The sequence below is a fragment of the Astyanax mexicanus genome, chromosome 1, assembly GCF_023375975.1.
Source record: "Astyanax mexicanus isolate ESR-SI-001 chromosome 1, AstMex3_surface, whole genome shotgun sequence".
NCBI classification, from domain to species: Eukaryota; Metazoa; Chordata; class Actinopteri; order Characiformes; family Acestrorhamphidae; genus Astyanax; species Astyanax mexicanus.
Window position 1 is genome coordinate 80,238,217 of NC_064408.1, and position 19,517 is coordinate 80,257,733.

At 38.4% G+C, this 19,517-nt stretch overlaps 2 protein-coding genes and 1 non-coding gene across 3 annotated transcripts in view; 1 reads left to right on the top strand and 2 right to left on the bottom strand.

Annotated features, from left to right (window-relative positions):
* igf2r (insulin-like growth factor 2 receptor) overlaps positions 1-2,277 on the bottom strand; it is a 42,921-nt gene extending 40,644 nt beyond the window's left edge. Inside the window, exons 1-2 of the mRNA XM_049484201.1 lie at positions 1,976-2,277; positions 584-723 (exon numbers count right to left, since the gene is read on the bottom strand). Coding sequence (XP_049340158.1) covers positions 584-723; positions 1,976-2,262 — 427 coding nt within the window. The 5' untranslated portion in view covers positions 2,263-2,277. The remainder of the gene's footprint in view (positions 1-583; positions 724-1,975) is intronic.
* A 1,088-nt stretch (positions 2,278-3,365) lies between these two features.
* Positions 3,366-3,448, top strand: trnal-cag (transfer RNA leucine (anticodon CAG)). The gene has a single exon. It is a non-coding gene; the product is annotated as a tRNA-Leu (tRNA).
* A 64-nt stretch (positions 3,449-3,512) lies between these two features.
* On the bottom strand, positions 3,513-18,739 carry tdrd15 (tudor domain containing 15). The gene is made up of 5 exons (XM_022662845.2): positions 18,661-18,739; positions 16,980-17,058; positions 5,492-11,109; positions 4,286-4,312; positions 3,513-3,982 (listed from the first exon to the last, which is right to left on the bottom strand). The coding sequence occupies exons 2-4, from the start codon at positions 17,000-17,002 to the stop codon at positions 4,299-4,301; spliced, it is 5,655 nt and encodes a 1,884-aa protein (XP_022518566.2). The 5' UTR covers positions 17,003-17,058; positions 18,661-18,739; the 3' UTR covers positions 3,513-3,982; positions 4,286-4,298.
* Positions 18,740-19,517: the final 778 nt, after the last annotated feature.

Genomic DNA, 19,517 nt, shown 5'->3' on the forward strand with positions numbered 1-19,517 from the left:
AAAAAAAACAATTATCTTGCTCAGAACATTAGACAAAAACTTTACAGGCTACAGCAAATATGTTTGTGGGCAAATAGAATACAACAGACAAGAGAAACCTGAGATTAGCCACCAACATATCAGCACTTTTATGGAAATGGCTAAACAACAACAAAGAGAGTCACACTTTGACACATTTTCCATCTTCTATTAACTCATACATTCAAACTGCTAAGACAAGAAAATTCTATTATATTTGTCATGTAACTGCAACGAAAAAAAGTTAACTTCAGATACCATCCAATACCGACTGAAAAGCATTACTTTAAGTCAATTCTTACAACCAAGCAGCACCGGAGGAGCACTATTTCTGTTCTTCCTTTAGGCCTCCTAAGCAAGCCAAGTGTCTGTATGACAGACAGCAAAACAGTTTACTGGTCCATTTAGCCTTTTCCAACTTTTAAACAAACGGTATACAATTGTGGACATATCCATAATTATTGTGATTTTCAATTTCTGTGTATACTTATTTATACCACATTTATATACCTACTTTTAAGCACTCTTCACTAATGTATTCTCAAAAATAGTGTACTATACATACCTGCTGACCAGTTCCCTTTGCTGGCAAGATTCTGGGCACAGACTGCACTGCTGGCTCCACATTCGGTGTCGGGAGACGAAGCACAGAGCTTCATGGTGTATTTGACCTTGTTGTCCTGGTCAAAAGCCTCCCATTTATAGCTAGATGTGGAAATAAGAAAGCAGAACCATTACTCAGAACAAGGTCTTGGAAACGTGAGGAACATGTAGTTAATAGTTCTTGTGGGAAGTCACAAAATGATTACTACCCCACCATGAGACCTACAATGCATATCCAAAGATATTTATGGACCCCCACAAAAAAAAATTAAATCCTTCTATTATAAAGGTACGTTCATTGCTGACAGTAGATTTTAACCCAAAAGAGCCCTTGGTGATGTACGAGTCACAAATGCGTTAAAAGATGCGAAAAGTTTCTTACACCACTTTGTGTGTCATGTTAATAAGTTATAAAGCTCTTAAGTAACATATACTAAACATTCTGAGAGCATCACTACAGAACAGTGAGTGAATCTGGGTTCATCTATCTGACCTTTAGGGTTAGTGCTTGAGATAAAACTTGGTCCTTTTAAAAGTGTCTTCTATGCTTTCTTCCAACCATTTGAACAATTCACCTGCTTTAAATCAATGTTTATGGTTCATTTAACTAATTCTGACATTTCTAGAACATTTTTTTAAAATACAAGTTAGGAAATAGTGGTCATTAAATGTTACGTCAGGATTTTAACCATATAATATTAACAGGTATGTGGCCACAATAAGAAAAACATAACTGAGCTGCTCCCTGAATTTAATTGTAAATTTGGTACCAGGGTTTAGAAATGGGTCTGGGCTCTTCTGTGTAAACTGAACACACACACAAAAACAGTTTGTACAATCCCTTTAGATTATCTGGAGCTGTAGAGCAGCAACATTATGTACTTATGGTCACCCTGACCAACCCCCAACCATCAGGTAGAGGGGGTACATTCTGTGGTCTGTAATGCAGAGAAACTATGCTCTCTGGAGTGATTGAGCTACATCCCTTACCTCTTCGGTGAGTTGGAGCAGCTACCTAACCTCACTAATGCTCTCGTGGATTAGTAAACTGCCTAATATATCCATGATTTCAACTTTGACACACTGTGCATCACATGAGCAGGAAACGCTGCCTGATGCCTCACAAAGGCCATGTCAAACTGAATTAAGCGGAGGGGGCAGTGCAGCATCAACACTGCATGCAGCTACAGCTCAATCTATTTTTTATTACTGTTAGATACTAATGCATAATCTACATGCAATAGTTAAGACCGTCAGGCGCAGCAGCAGCAGCTAGCATCTTATCTACACCGGCAGTTGGTGAAGTGGGAGGCGTAGGCCGGCCAGTGCCCCCTGAGCTTTCTACAGATCTCACCTGCAAAGGTCTCGAAACCACGGGCTGCCATCGGTCCCCTCGGCCCGGCACACAGAGCGCCGCAGGGTGAAGAGGAGGAGGAGGAGGAAGGCGGCGTGGCGAGCCAGAGCCGGGCTACACGCTCCCATACTGCCCCTGTTCAGCTTCCTAAACACGACAGCGCAGTCAGAGCGCGATGTCCGACATGATACAGCAAGTCTGGATGGCAGGAACTGGCTGCCGCTGTTGCAATCACATGACGAGACGACACATGATAGTGGCCACGTGGTCTCGCTGCGCTTCGTCATCAGTGGCGTTCAGAAAAACACAGCGGGCGCATCCCGAATCGACATGCAGTGCACTACTTAGGTTGCACAGGTCCCGTATGTGAACATAGTATTAACGCTGCCTTCAAGTTAAATACGTAAATATTGTATAACACGAGATGATGAGTGCGCATAATCTTTACAATACAAACTGGCAGAAACTTGCATTTTTATAAAATATCTGTAAAAAAAGCTTTAAGTTTCTTTCTCATTGCTACACTAACACAATCAAGCACATTGTAAATATCTCACAGGCATATCTGTGCAACTTCTTTAAAACACCACTGTTGTTTATATTATGTCGGTGATTGTGTCACAGTAGGACTGTGATTTATCAACCCATCTACCCTGTAATCCTTTCAGTATGACACAGGACACAAACATGATCAATACTTCATAGTCTTAAACAACAGCTGCAGATTCATTCTGCTTTTAAATTTTTTGCAGTTTTAATTTAGGTAATTCAAAGGATTTAAAGATTCAGTTTATTAGTAAACCATCCCTCTTTTTTGCTGTGGCCTAATAATCAGAACCTTCTTTATAAAAGAAACTTACATCTACCTGCATAAAAACAGATATGAAATACCCATTAGCCCTAAATAAGATTTAATTTTCTCTGTGACTACAAAAGCTTTCCTAATAATGAAAAGCTTTATTTGCACTTATACTTTAACTATCTAAACTAATGCAATCTAAATCAACTTTTATTAGCTACAGTCATAATTCTGTGTATAATGCAGATAGAATGTTGTTATCTTGTTCATGAGTTTGTTTTCCAACATTGCTTAAATAAAATACTTGATTTCAAACATACATGAAAACAGACTGTTTCTCTAAGAGGAGTGTGCCCTACATAGTGCACGAGGGGGGGAGTAGACAGCCATTTGAGATACGCCCACCACAGTATTTTTTTTTTCAAACTGGCAGCTTAAAGCACCAGACAGACAACATTTTTGTTCACAAGCATACTAAATACTGAATATTAGGAATACAGAAATAATATAGTTTATAATATCATAATAAAAATATGCCCCAACATTTTTTGGAACACTTCTTATACAAACTATTCACTCCCCTTCAACCATGTCAGGATGGCCGAGCGGTCTAAGGCGCTGCGTTCAGGTCGCAGTCTCCCCTGGAGGCGTGGGTTCGAATCCCACTTCTGACAACACATTTTCTACTCCTCAGTTCCACACTTGTCTATATATTACACTTTTCTTTTGTAAAAACAGTTACCCATTTTCTGTGTTTATTTACTGAAATACATGCATTCCAGAAAGCTCTCAATGAACAATACAGAATTCAATTTGAACTGTAACACCACGTTACTTAGACAAAAAAGGACAGCTTCGTGCCCTAAAACATTAACAAATCAAAACATACACATTAAATTAACTTAAATCAGTCAAACATTCTTAAAATTACTCTTGATGATGATTATTCATTTAAATATATGCAAAAATGTAAAATTTCTTCTCCATGAAGAGTGGCAAAAAAACAACAACCCAACATTCCAAAAACACGTTATTTTAGGAATTCTATTATTCCAATTGTCAGTGGGCAAAGTAATGTTTATATTTATCAAACATTTTAACAAAATTATAACTATAAAATAAATCAAATACAACTGTTACATTATTAATTTTCAAACTCCAATTATGCAGTGACTCCTCTCAATACACCAGTCCAGTTTGTCCATGTCCTGACAAATTAAAGTAAGTTAATGAATACATTCAAATTTATTGTATACAATGGTCTATAAGGAGGCAGAGTTTTGCGGCAATTGTAAGCATTAATGTAAAAAAGGGTCACATTTACAGCTGGAATATGTAAATTAATACATGTATGTCTAATTAAGCATGAAGCATGCAAGGATATAAAAACTGTAATATATTTAAGATATTTTTAAAATTTCTCCACACAATCTTAGATTAAAAAGTCTAAGGTTTAGGCTTTATTAAAATGAATTTGAAGTTTTAACTTGAAAATTGTAATTTGTACTTACATCTCTTCATGCATCACATCAGTGTGCCTAAGAAAAAACATAAAAAAGACGAGCAAAATTAACTTAGCACTACTAATACAGGAACCACCAGGCGAAACCAATTCAAGATGAATGGGTACACTATTCAAATGAGGTACACTATATGGACAAAAGTATTGGAACACACCTCTTAAACATTAAATACAACAAATAAAAAAATCAATGCCATGAAATCTGCCTCAACAAACATGAGAAAGAATGGGTAATATGATGCAACTGTGAGCAACATTTTTATAAAATGGAAAAAATTAGTAACCAAAGCAACTCAGTCATTAAATATTAGACCATGTCAACATTTTGCTAATACAATAATCGCAGAGTGCCACACCTGCTGTAAAAGGAACAACAACACCACATTAATGTATATGAATTTACAATAGGATGTCATAAAAGCTCCTGCAGCTGCAATGTGTATTAGTCTCATTTAGTGTACCATATTTTTGCATTATAATGAGCATCATATCATAAGAAACACTATCACTGAATTATAAGGAACATTTTAAAAGACACTATAAGGAACTTATAGTTAACTAAGTTAAGTACATCTAAGCTACGTAAACAAAACTGTAATAAAAAAGACTTTCTTTTAAAGTCAAACGAGCGATGGGTGTAAATCTACACAGTTTTCTCTTGGGAAACTGTTTATTTGGGTGAGTAAAGCGCTTCTGTTTATTCACACTAAGCTTAGATTCCCAAATTTTTCCAACAATACACTGCAGCATTAGCTGCTTACCGCTCCAGCAGTGCTAGCCGGGGTTAGCAAGAGGCTACAGGCTGATAATACCCACCTCTGAACGGAAAAAATAGCGGTTAGCAGCTAATGCTAATGCTACTACAGCTCCGGTGCTGGAGAACTAAACTGAACCTCCTGAATAACACTGCAATTTGGCAGAGTGGCTTTACTGTTTCCTAATACCTGACTGGTAAAATTCATACATAAGACTGGATTATAAGGCGCACTGACCATTTTTGGGACAATGAAAGGATTTTAATTGCGACTTATGGTGCTTAAAATATGGTACTTCTAAACTAAACTAAATTAAACACCAGCAGCTTTGTTGTTCACAAAAACACTATGTGCATTAATTAAATTATTTTTTTAAATTTTATTCAGTTTATCATTAGACTGAAAAAGAAACATTTAAGAAAATTACCTAGGGTACTTACATTGACTTGAGTCAGATGATAAGTCATACGTTATGTGTCCCGACTCTGCACTGTCACAGTTTCTGCTGAAAGTGTACTTAGTTTCTCCCTCCAGACGACAGCCTTCAGCTATTTCTCCACTGGACTGGATGATGTTATCCACTGACCACATTTCCAAATCTCCTTGCAACAATTCATCATCTTTCCACTGGGCTTGTTCGCAGTTGCTGGGTCTACCCTCAGGAATACAGGCCACAGTGTTGATGTGCTGATGCTCTCTTAACTGCCCAAGCCTGTGCTGAAACCGGATTCCGAACATGCTGTCTGTGTAACATGCATGACTAGCATCGACCAGATCTTTGGCAATATTTCGGCCTTCCGTCACAACATCAATCTCCCACTGAGCATCTGAAACATAGTGCCTGAAGTAAATCTGAAGATTTCCTTGAGCCATGCATTTCTGGAAAAAGACCACAGCACTGTCAGACCACTGACTACCATTGGTTGATTTCACTCCTCTCAGCAAGCAGGGGTAGGTGATCTTGGGTAGTCTAGCAAGTTCTGATGGAAGTTTTTTAAGTTTGTTGACATCTTGCCGTGGAATATGTGCATAATGACCATAATCAACCAGATTTATGATCACTGAATCGTCATCACACTGCACCAGCTCTGCTCTGCACCATTTGTTCTTCTCACCACACCTTACCAAGCAACCTGTGCCACAAATCAGATGGCTCTCCGGCAATGGAGACAATACTTCTGGTAGGCCTTCCAGGATGTTTGATACAGCATTCATGGCGAGTAGCAAGTCCTCCAGGACAATGTAAAATTCACCAGGTGTGATTACTGCTGCAGCAAATCCAGAGTATTCAACATCCATTTGAACAGGCGCAAAGAACAGATGCTGTACCTGATCCTTGTCATCCATGAGGTCCTCTGTGTAGGTGTCTCCTAAAACCGACTGTTCGGACTCTCTGACATCCTGTTCTTCTGAGCTTTCATGTTCAGGATTCTTAACAGACCTGTCAGGAGTATCTAAACTGTTGTGTGATACACTGTGAGCTGTTTTCTCTGAATCACATGTTTCAGCTGGTTTATCAGGCTTCACCTGCAGATGCCCTTTTGATGAATTTTGCTGCTTTTGATCTTGTCCTTTGTTTGTATCTTTGTGTCTGATGTTTGTATTTAATTTTTGCAAATGATCTGCAGCTCTGCTTTTCAGTTTTTTCCCCAGGCTGTCTTTCTGGACCACTTTGTTGGTTGTTCTTCTTGTTTGCTTGTTCTTTCTGGTTTCTTCATTCATCCTGGGCTTTTCAGCTTGTGAAGTTACATGGTTCTGTTCCTTATTTTTAGCTACTACCTCTGTCATGTTCAGCTCTTGTTTTGATTTGCACTGCTCTGAAGCTGGAATCTCGTTATCTTTTCTGTCTGAGGGACAATGTTCTCCTGACTCTTGCAAAGGTTTGGTTCTAAAGCGCAGCACCCATGCATTGCCAAGATTTCGAACAAACTCAACTATCAAGGCTTTGTCATGTGCTTCCTTCATTAAACGATCAGTATCCTGAAATGCCTCAGGATTTGATAGTGTACATGGGATGCTTAATCTAGCATGTGTCAGGAACTGGCTCGTCAGCAGGTAAGCATTCTTTCTGTTGATAGTTGCTGTATTTCCATAGTCAACAAATTCAACTGTCAGAACACCACTGGATGCTATGTTGGTGACAACTGCTCGATATAATGCCATGTCATCTTCATATTTGGCTGCAACAAGGTCGCCAACATTTACTTCAGACACATGTTGCATGTTGTCTGTGAAAAGGCTGCTGTTTAGGTCCTCACCTATTTTAAGGATGGTCTGTTCATCCTTTTCCATTTGGATGAAGAACCTCTCAGCAGAGTTGCAATGAGAAATATACCCCACACCTCTGGAACCTGGTTTAATTTTGACATTTGGCAAATCCCTCATTTTTGGCAACACAGAGGTCTGTATTTTGAAGGTTCTTTTCATGTGGGATTTTTCACTTAGCACATTTCTACTGATTTGATTCTTTTTGCTCTTCTGGTCGTTTATTTCTTTGCTCTGGTCATCCTTTGAAAAGCGACTATTCTGGTTGTGATTTACATGGGACAGTTTGACTTTGGAAGCTTTCCTACAATGAGATTTTCCCTGCACTCTGCCTACAGATTTCACATGACCTCTATCCTTGGTCTTAAACTTTTTGCCCATGTCGGGCAAGTTCATATCTTCTTTGCTGCAGTCACTGCTACGCTTTCCACTAGAAACAGCATCTTTGTCTCCTTGAATGGCAAAAAGTTCTTTCACTTTCTCATTGATGTGCAGATTTCCATCAAACAGTTCACAAAGGAAATGTCCACTGTTGTTTTTTGCTACAAATTTGGCCTGAATTGCCCTGTTGATAATGGTCTTCTTAAGCCATGCATTGACTTCAGGCAAATGCTCTCTCTCTGGAACATCTGAGAGACTACACCTTAGAGCTTGCATAGGAATAGACAGTAAATTAACTGACTTCCTGGGTATGGGTAGAACGCTGTCTTTTTCAGCAACCTGCTTGTTCCCATAATCTACAAAGAACACATTCAGGTGCTGACTGGACTGAGCAGGCCAGGAAATTGCCCTGTACCACTTAGTGTCACCGAAATACTTGGCCAAACAAACCGGGCCAGTGTTGTCAGTGCTATGAGCCTGGCTCAACACTTTTTCACTTTCTTTTTGAATGCTTTCCATTAGCTCATCAATAATGATACTATTTCTGTCCAGCTGAAGATAGATTTCCCAAGGACCATCAACATGGGTAGCATATACCAACTCTTCACTTCCAATGCTGATGTTAAATGAGGAATAAACAAAAGAGCATGCCTGCGCAGATGGAACGAGCTCCTTTGGATAGCTGATTTCTACTGCAACTCCCTTTTCCACAAGGCACGAAGAGGCCTTCTGATGAGGTGTATGAAGGTCAACCACATTGCAGATCCCTTTATTTACCACAAAGAGCTGGGAATAGACGCTGCATGTCAGATTAGAGAAACTGCCAGAAACTAAGTCTTTGAAGAAAGTGCAAGCTTCTTTGGACCACACCTTTTCTTGAACTGGTTCGATTAAGTTGTACAAACTGCATCTGAATGCTTGTGTTTCAAGTTCAATAAACTCTGGCAGTAGTGCTCGAATGTTCTTCAAACTGTCTTTGACAACCATTCCGTAGTCAACTAGGATCACCTCAACGTCTTCATTGCTAACTTCTAGGGCTAATCCTCTGTACCACATATTATCCTGGTGAAACTTGACAGCACAGCATAGACTATGTGGCAGGAACACAGGAGAGTGTGTCTGGTAAAAATCCTGTAATTTATTAATTAATCTGTCCAAGTCATCCTTGTGTTTCTTGTTTTGACACCAAAAATCTGAAGGGGATGTGACATGTGTGCACAAAACGCTGATTTCAGATCCAAGCTGAATTTTTGGGGGTCTGAAAATGTCCTCAGCGTGAGACTCCCGAGTGTGGGCTTGCTTCTCAACTACAACATTTTGAGTACTGAAATGTTGCTCCTGCAACCTGCTGACGTCAGGTTTTTGTGCGACACTTTTGCAAGATTTTCTATTTTTTTTCTGAGGTGTTTTGTTTTTTTCATTTAGAAAATCAACAGGTGTTGCCGTCAGATCATTCTTCCAGTATCCAGCCAAGTTTTCCCTCATCATGAGCGATGTGATGCTCTCACAGTTCTCTGTCCCTTTCTCACACAGTTCCACAGCCAACGTGTCATTCCGCTTGTGTATAACATGGACCATCATTGCTTTATTTGAAATGGCTTTCCTGAAGAAATTATTTGTTGCCATCGTCCAGCAGTCGTCCAAAGGCATGGCATGTGCTAAGGAACAACTGATCACAAACGGTGGCTCCACAGCAAATTGACTGGGTATTTTCTTTATCAGCATGCTTGGCACTTTTTCTGTGTTCCCAAAGTCAATGAAAAAAACCTCAGCACCCTTTTCAAGAATATCCACCACAATAGCTCTGTAGTAATGCAAGTCTTGTTCATACATTGCACAGCAAAGTACACCAGGTTCTGGATCCTCAAGAACTTCCTCATTTAGTTTTAATCCACTGAAGTAGTCGGTCAGTTTATTCATCATATCCTCAAAACGATCATCGCACCTTGCAGTCCTAATCCAGAACTCATTTGGATTCTGGACAAACTCCACATAACCCTCAAACACAGAGCCATCTTGTATTTCTTCCAAAAGGAACAATTCTTCTGGGCTTTTCATTCCATTCATTTTGTTTACACAACACTCTGGGAAGTAATCCAAGATGTGCTCATACTTATTAACATCACTGTTTTTGAGCTCATCAAAATGCACAGTTTTGAGCTGTGCAAGCTCATCAACACTGCAGAGTGTGACTGGGAGGACATTCTGCTCTTTACTGCAACCGTCAACTGTGAAGACCACCTCCTTTCCCAGTAATGCACCCTTGAGAATGGCAAGTTGCTGGCACTTTGTGTTTTCATCACTGTCACTTTCACAAGAAAGTGAACATGGATAAGCCATGGTTGGTTTCAGGAGAAACTGAGATGGTAACTGAAGGACATTTTCAACTTTTACAAACTCACAGTACCCATAGTCCACAAACATGACTCTAACTTGTGAGCTGACTGGCAGGCACTGCACAAAACCTCTGTGCCATTTCTCATCTTTTCCCTTGACTGCACAGAGCAATCCCAAATTTTCAGCATCTCTGTGGTCCCTAGTCCTAGACTCGCATGCAATCGCTAGTTTTTCTGTCATCTCGATCAGGTCATTTGCCACAGATGAAGGCTGGCAGTAAAAAAGCTCAGGGTTTACTGCAGCTGTTACTCTAGCTTTTTCCTTTTGCCCAACAGCTAGTGTTGTTTGACTGAGTGATAAAATGTTTTCGAAACCTCTTAAACTTGAGGATTTGAAGGAGAATTCCTGAGCAGATCGCTTCTCAAGCAGCAAATCGGGGACAGACTGGCAACTTTGTTGGACTGGCATTTCTAGGAGCATTTCCACCAGTAACAGAAAGCTATCTGTATCCACAAGTCTGCCTAAGTGCAGTTGTACTAAGTCTTTAGTTATATCAGGTGCTTCAAGTAAAAAGACTTTGTATGGCAGGAGACCATGGATAAATCCTCTGATGTGAGTGCCGATCATGGAGGAAAAATACTTTTCTGACTCAGAGTCCCAGCATTCCTGAATTGGTAGCACATTAGCAAAGAACCCACACACAATCTTAGGTGGGAGCACAAGTAAAGCATCAGATATAGCAGCCAGATGGTCGGGACTAACTGTAAGAACATTGCCATAATCCAGAAGGAACACATCATGTAACTCTTCCTGTTTGTTCTGAACTCTTCCTCTGTACCACCGACTGGAGAGCACATCTTCCACTAAACAGAAATCACTGACTGACAAAGATGCCTGTGTTTTTTCGGCATTTTGAATTTCCACCTGAAGAATGTTGTAGTCCAACTCACAGATGGTGAGATACTGGCCTTGAAAATGTACCAATGTGTCCCCAGGATTGCAGTCAACATGTGTCAACTTTAGGTCCACGGGCCAAAGGGCAAATGGAACAGACAGCTGTGAATCCTTGTTTGACCTAAAGGGAAAAATTCATGAACAATGATCACCAGAACATTCATGCTTCTAAAAAGAAAAGATATGATTTACCCCAAACATACAGAAACAGTTTATATTTAACCGATTTATTGTTACGGTATTTTTTTAAACCAGCCATGTCACAACACTGTTCTCAATAAGTTATGTTATTTGTGTACATACTCTGTTACAATAGCATATTTTGTTGCCGTAGCAAAATTTAAAGGTAAATCTTAATTCATTAATTGCAAATAATGAAGAGTTTTTTGTATAAAAGAGAAAGTACATTGTTATTGGTTTTTTAAGATGCTGAAGTCAAAATTGAGCATTAAATCTCTTTAATTGCAGAGGGCTGAAGACCTTTTTTAAGAAAATGTGCATTTTTTACATTGTTTATACAAAAAATATATATATTAATAATTCATTTTCTTAATTTCCATTTCTTTTTAAATATCACTAGAAAATCGAATCTTGATCACAGTAACGTGAATACAATAGAATCGTGAGCATATCGTGTGCATCGTTACATCCCTACTATACAGGTTTGTACCCACTCTTCATGGACATGAATACCATTGTAATATTTGGCTTTCAATTATTTCTCTGAACTGTTTAAATTATGAACACGTGACCAAAATATATACATAAATATATACATAAACAGAAAGATTAAATTTTTTAGCCAAATTATTATCCATGGTGCTAAAGGGTCTAAACTGTCTTTTAACTTGCTAAGTGCTCTGAACTGTACCTATTAATAAACCTGACTATAGCTAGTAGCAGCTGAGCACCAACATGAACATGGTCTGATAGCAAAAAGAATCACTTTAAACAACTGTGCCTGGAAGGTTTGATTTAAATGGGTGAAATCTAAAATTAAATGGTACATTTACTCATGGTCACTATAAATATGTTTTTTATATATATATATATATATATATATATATATACATATACATATATATATATATATATATATATATATATATATATATATATATATATGTATATATATATATATATATACACTACCGTTCAAAAGTTTGGGGTCACATTGAAACGTCCTTATTTTTGAAGGAAAAGCACTGTACTTTTCAATGAAGATAATTTTAAACTAGTCCTAACTTTAAACAAATACAGTCTGTACATTGCTAATGTGGTAAATGACTATTCTAGCTGCAAATGTCTGGTTTTGGTGCAATATCTACATAGGTGTATAGAGGCCCATTTCCAGCAACTATCACTCCAGTGTTCTAATGGTACAATGTGTTTGCTCATTGGCTCAGAAGGCTAATTGATGATTAGAAAACCCTTGTGCAATCATGTTCACACACCTGAAAACAGTCTAGCTTATTACAGAAGCTACAAAACTGACCTTCCTTTGAGCAGATTGAGTTTCTGGAGCATCACATTTGTGGGGTCAATTAAACGCTCAAAATGGGCATCTGAAACTCGACAGTCTATTCTTGTTCTTAGAAATGAAGGCTATTCCATGCGAGAAATTGCTAAGAAATTGAAGATTTCCTACAACGGTGTGTACTACTCCCTTCAGAGAACAGCACAAACAGGCTCTAACCAGAGTAGAAAAAGAAGTGGGAGGCCGCGTTGCACAACTAAGCAAGAAGATGAGTACATTAGAGTCTCTAGTTTGAGAAACAGACGCCTCACAGGTCCCCAACTGGCATCTTCATTAAATAGTACCCGCAAAACACCAGTGTCAACATCTACAGTGAAGAGGCGGCTGCGGGATTTTGGGCTTCAGGGCAGAGTGGCAAAGAAAAAGCCATATCTGAGACTGGCTAATAAAAGAAAAAGATTAAGATGGGCAAAAGAACACAGACATTGGACAGAGGAAGACTGGAAAAAGTGTTGTGGACGGATGAATCCAAGTTTGAGGTGTTTGGATCACAAAGAAGAACGTTTGTGAGACGCAGAACAAATGAAAAGATGCTGGAAGAATGCCTGACGCCATCTGTTAAGCATGGTGGAGGTAATGTGATGGTCTGGGGTTGCTTTGGTGCTGGTAAGGTGGGAGATTTGTACAGGGTAAAAGGGATTCTGAATAAGGAAGGCTATCACTCCATTTTGTAACGTTGCCATACCCACTGGACAGCGCCTGATCGGAGCCAATTTCGTCCTACAACAGGACAATGACCCTAAACACACCTCCAAATTGTGCAAGAACTATTTACAGGAGAAGCAGGCAGCTGGTATTCTATTGGTAATGGAGTGGCCAGCGCAGTCACCAGATCTGAACCCCATTGAGCTGTTGTGGGAGCAGCTTGACCGTATGGTACGCCAGAAGTGCCCATCCAACCAATCCAATTTGTGGGAGCTGCTTCTAGAAGCGTGGGGTGCAATTTCTCCAGCTTACCTCAACAAATTAACAGCTAGAATGCCAAAGGTGTGCAATGCTGTAATTGCTGCAAATGGAGGATTCTTTGATGAAAGCAAAATTTGATGTAAAAACAATGTTATTTCAAATACAAATCATTATTTCTAACCTTGTCAATGTCTTGACTCTATTTTCTATTCATTTCACAACGTATGGTGGTGAATAAGTGTGACTTTTCATGGAAAACACAAAATTGTTTGAGTGACCCCAAACTTTTGAACTGTAGTGTATATATATATATATATATTTGTTACATATTCTGTATATAAAAGATTAAATGTTTCAGAATATTTAAGCTATTTTGACACTAATATTTATTATATTCCAATAGTCTTCTTGTCCTATGGATATATTTTATTCTTTATTTTTCTGACCATTGGGCTTGTCGATTTGGTTTATTATTTTACATTTTATACGTGTTTACTTTCCTCTGCTTGTATATGTAATGTACCTGAAACTCTAATGAAACTCCACAGGCAACATATTACGGTGGATAAACCTACCAGCAGAGGGCGCACGTGGCACCCCATCAGTCACCATTACCTCAATGAAAAATAACTTTGGTTTTGTTTTTATGTTGCAAAAAGTACCATTATTAATGTAGTAAAATAAAATAAATAAATAATTGAATAAATAAAACAACTATATAAATGGTCACACTAATCCTTTTTGTACTAACATTTAGTGTAAATATTCAATATATTTATTGAAATATAAAGTGTTTCAATGTTAATACTGAAATATTCCAAATATCAGGAACGCAAACAAATATTAATAACACAGGAAAAAAAAATTGCATTTACTTTACTGTGATTTACAGTGGTGTGAAAAAGTTTGGGCACCCCTGATCATTTTCATGATTTTATTTATAAATCATTGGTTGTTTGGATCAGTAATTTCAGTAAAATATATCAAATAGCAGACTAACACAGTGATATTTGAGTAGTGAAATGAAGTTTATTGGATTTACAGAAAGTGTGCAATAATTATTTAAACAAAATTAGGCAGGTGCATAAATTTGAGCACCCCAAAATTACATTAATATTTTGAAGAGCCTTCTTTTGCAGAAATAACATCCTCTAAACGCTTCCTATAGCTTCTAATGAGAGTCTGGCTTATGGTTGAAGGTATTTTGGATCATTCTTCTTTACTAAACATCTCCAGTTCAGTCAGGTTTGATGGTTTTTAATCATGAACAGCCCTCTTTAAATAACACCACAGATTTCAGTAATATTTCGGTCGGGTCTGAGATCATTCCAGAATGTTGTACTGGTGTCTTAGAATGCTGTGATATTTTTCCGCCATGCATACCGCACTCCAAATAACTCAATTTTTGATTCATCAGTACACAGCAACTCATTCCAAAAGGAAGCTGGCTTGTGAAATGTGCTTTAGCATACCTCAAACAGACTCTGTCTATTTCTGTTAGTGCTTCTTCTGCATTTCTCTCCCATACAGCCTCTCCTTGTGCAAAGTGCACAGAATAGCTTGACAATGCACAATGACACCATCTGCAGCAAGATAATGTAGGTCTTTGGAGCTGGTCTGTGGGTCACTGTGATTGTTCTCACCATCCTTCTCCTCTGATTATGAAAGACTTGTAGGTCAAGAGTCAATGAGCTTAATAAACAAATTTTGTGTTCCAATAATAAGTGCTAAAGGTTTTCAAATGACTAAAACAAGGGTGCACAAATTTATGCACCTGCCTAACTTTGTTTAAATAATTATTTCATGTAATTTCTCAAATATCACTGTGTTTGTCTGCTATATGATATATTTAGTGGAAATTACTGATCCGAACAGCCAATAATTTATAAAGAAAAATCATAAAAAATGATCAGGGGTGCCCAAACTTTTCATACCACTGTAGATGACACATTTGCACATATACATACATGTATTTGTATTTTTGTACCTACTGGCTGGACTACTGCAACGCGTTGTTGGCTGGAAGTCCACATAAATTACTCCATAAACTCCAGCTAGTTCAGAATGCAGCCGCAAGAGTGCTTACCAGAGCTAGAAAGTTCGATCACATTACACCTATTCTTTCATCCCTACATTGGCTACCTGTTAGATTTCGTATAGATTATAAAATACTTCTCCTGACGTATAAATCCCTCAATGGTCTGGCCCCGCATTATCTACAGGAACTCCTTACTCCTTACAATCCGCCACGTTCACTCCGCTCCCAAGACGCTGGCCTGTTATTTGTCCCGCGTATTAGAAAAAACTATGCAGGAGGAAGAGCGTTCTTTTATAAAGCTCCCCAACTTTGGAATAGCCTCCCTATTAATATACGGGACTCAGACACACTCTCAATCTTTAAATCTAGACTCAAAACATTTCTATTTGCTCAAGCTTTTGAGTAATGTCTCATTACAATTTTCTTCCTCTTAAAGCTTATCCAGCAAATATAAACCCTGTCCTAATCATCTGCTTTCTCTTTCTCTCCCCATGTCCTGAGCTGCTGCTACCAGTGCCCATCCCACTCCAGCAGAGTTTTCTAAAACCATTCTAACCCCTTTTTCTTCCCTCCCCTCTCTGTTCTCTCTCTCTATCTTTCTCACATGTGCTGAGACGCCTGGCCGGCCGGTCTTCCTGGATGTGTCCGTCTGTGGTTCCAGCTTTCAGGAATCAGCCCTGTCCTTCTACTCATCAGAATTATTTCACAACCCTTCTAACTTCTGCTTTTTTTTCTCTTCCTTTCCTTTCTGTTTTCTCTATCTATCTCTTTTACATGTATGGAGATGCCCTGTTCCTGATGTTCCCAGCCTGGCTCTCCACTGCCTGCTGTGTTGTTCTCCGGCTCTGCAACCCTGCACTTATTACCATTAACACACTCAGTATCTGTTTCTGTATTAGCCATAGCTCTATAGTTTGTGCCCATCACATTCTTATATTCATAAATTAGTACCTGTTATATTAGCCATAGTTCACATTAATTCTCTGTACTGTTTTTGTTCTGTTATTTGTTTGTTGTTTGTTTGTACTGAGCGGGTCAACCCGAGTAGGATGGGTTCCTCGGACTGAGTCTTGGTTCCTTCCAAGGTTTCTTCCTCTTAAAGGGAGTTTTTCCTTGCCACTGTGTCACCATAAAATTGGCATCTCTGTGGTGCTGCTCATAAGAGGCGTGGACCTGTTTTTCCAGTAAAGCGGCTTTGTGACAACCTTTGTTGTAAAAAGCGCTATATAAATAAAATTGAATTGAATTGAATTGTCTTTGCACCCTGTTTTTGGCACTGCATCCTTGTACATCTTACCTATGCTGCACTAAAGACTAACAGTATTTTGTTGTACTGTACAAGCCTGTATTAGTACAATGACAAAGTTTAAAAAAAACAGTATGTTGTTGCCTTTTTAGCTTTATTTGGTGTAACAAATACAATAACCGTGCATATCTAAATAAGATTTTTTTGAACATTGACTCTACATTTGTGAACAGCAATGGAGTTCATGCAAAATCAAACGCTCACCTGTCCACTTGTTTCCAGTCCATCTCAACGCCATTTACATGCAAAGTCCTAATGAACCTCCTTGCAATTGACCAAACATCTGCACACACAAATATGGCTGTCACTGAAAAGCGAAGTGACATTACAGAAACCATGCCAAAATAAAAAGCAAATGATCGGCTAAAATATTATCTAAATGCTGATTGCATATTTCAGTAAAAGATGGCCAATACCCATAGACAACTGAATGTTGCACACTCTAGTCACATGAATTGACCAGGTCAAAATCAGTCTACACCAGTTAAAAACATGGAAAAATAACTGTTGGAATTAGACAGAGGAGATGGAAAATTGAGTGTTTTGACACTGAAACATATATGGACAAGCAGCTTAGTATTTGAGAGACTGACCATGTTTTCTACAGTTATATTTCGATGTAACATTTTAGGGCCATGAACTGAAAAAAAAATGAACCGCGAATTTTCTGTACCGTTACACCCCCTAGCTATTATGTGATCAATCGTGGATTTTTTTATTAATGCCAGTTTTAAAAAAAAGTTCTGGACAAATGGGACGACTGACCATAGACCACATAGCTAGGTTCATGGATCGGATTGAATTTGCAGCGTGTGGATCGCCAGCACTGTCAGCGATCTGATTAAGTGTTACTTCACATTTTAAGCAAATTGCAAGGCATTATAACCACGTTCCACCTAAATATATAATTATATGTACTTAACTATAGGCAATTAACAACAGAACAGCATTTCAGCTAATTTACCCGACGTTACCTAAGCAGCTAACGCTAGTTGTCCTAGCTAGGTTACTCAAGGTAACTGCCCTGCTAACCTGCCTCGTTTCTACAGACAAAGATTTCACTGGCTTGGTAACTAACCCAGCTAGTGTTACTACTTTTGGTCACCATAGTTTTTTAACGAATGCTAGATATAAAATCTATTTGCCTTATGTTAATCACCTGCATTGTTTATCGCCGTAGGAATTAACTAATCGATTTCTAGCTGTGCGCTTAACGTTACATTTCTGCCTTCTCTCTCCCTCTTTTTCTTCCTCTGAGTGAACATACTTAGCGTTACATGGCTTCTAATTAGTATTACCACCTTAAATTTCCGTCTATGACTGATTGTACCATTTAAGATGGAAGAGGAATTTTAGCTAGCTTGCTGTTGCTACATGGGTGGCTTCTTATTAACATTTCCACCTTAAATTTCCGCCTATTTACCATTTAAGGTGGACCCAGAAATGTAGTGAGGCCTATAAGGATGAACTATTTAAGGTGGAACTGAAACTATAGGTACCTAATTAGCTTTACGTTGCTAAATAAGAGGCAATTTTCTGAGGGAACAAACAGACAAATACTAACGGTGGTTTAATGTTTCATGTAGCTAGAGTAGTGTTAGTAACGTTGTTGGCTAGCAACAGTTGTGGCTTTTTTTGCTAGCTAACTAACTTAACTAACCTAACTTACTTATCCTACACAGCTAGCGTTAGCTCGGTTAACTTAGTTAGCTAACTAACTTAGCTAAGCAACCTCTAGAAAACTCACTGAAGTTCGCCAGCTATTAACTAGTAATACTACGTATGTTTGGCTTTAAGGTAACTTTTAAAGCACTCACAAGAACAGCTCAACTTTATTTGATGCATTTTTATACACTTCATGCTTTTTAACGCTGATTTCGTTTACCTTTAGTGTGAACGCGGATTTCTCCCTGCGTGTACACTGCAGCTCACTCCCCCTGAATGCGGCTGTAACGGTGCTGCGCGAGGACCACAAGGATGGCGCGAAAAAAGGGCAGTGTGCGGTGAAGTGTGATGAAGTAACGTTAACATAAATATCATATTTATAATACACGTTTTTAACAGTTTAACAGAAGCTCAATAATTGAAAATACTAAAAAAAAAAAGCTAAAAAAAAAACCTGAACTCCAACATTTACATTTGTGCCACTTTCAGGAGCACTAAAATGTATTAAACTGCTATTTTGGAAATATGGTTTGTTTTTCTATGTGAAAATCACTTAAACTAATAGATACTGGCAAGACTGTTAATAATGAACACCTTATGCCAGATAACCAGACATGTATAAAATACTAGACACATAGACTTGAGTGAAAGTACAAGAGCTCTGTCAAAAAAGTGTCTTGAGTAGAACTTAAGTGGTTGTACTAAAGAATTCAAGATTTTGGTACTTAAGTATTGCACTGGATCAACAGATTTACTATTTACAGTAATTGGAAAGTAAAATTATTTATTTTCTTACAAAGCACACTTATATTGTTAGAAGACAATGCGTTTGACATGTAGGATTAATTAAAAAAGCTTAATTAAAAATGCAAAGGATTGTTGGTTTAAAACTTGTATTGGCTAAGCTTCACTGTTGGGTCCCTGAGCAAGGTCCTTAACCCTTACTGCTACCTGGGTGCCCACGTGAAAGCTGCCCATTGACTTGCTGTGTGCATTCAATGCAAGGATGAATTTAAGGCAAAGGTAAGCATGATTGACTTCATCTGGAAAAAAAAATGAAAAGCAGCAGAAGCACAC

What these genes read in the sequence shown, in the direction of transcription:
- tdrd15 (XM_022662845.2), bottom strand. Translation starts at nt 17,002, where the DNA reads ATGGACTGGAAACAAGTGGACAG. An exon ending in GACTGGAAACAAGTGGACAG is followed by an intron (nt 11,110 to 16,979) that starts GTGAGCGTTTGA and finishes TTTTCCCTTTAG; the next exon opens with GTCAAACAAGGATTCACAGC.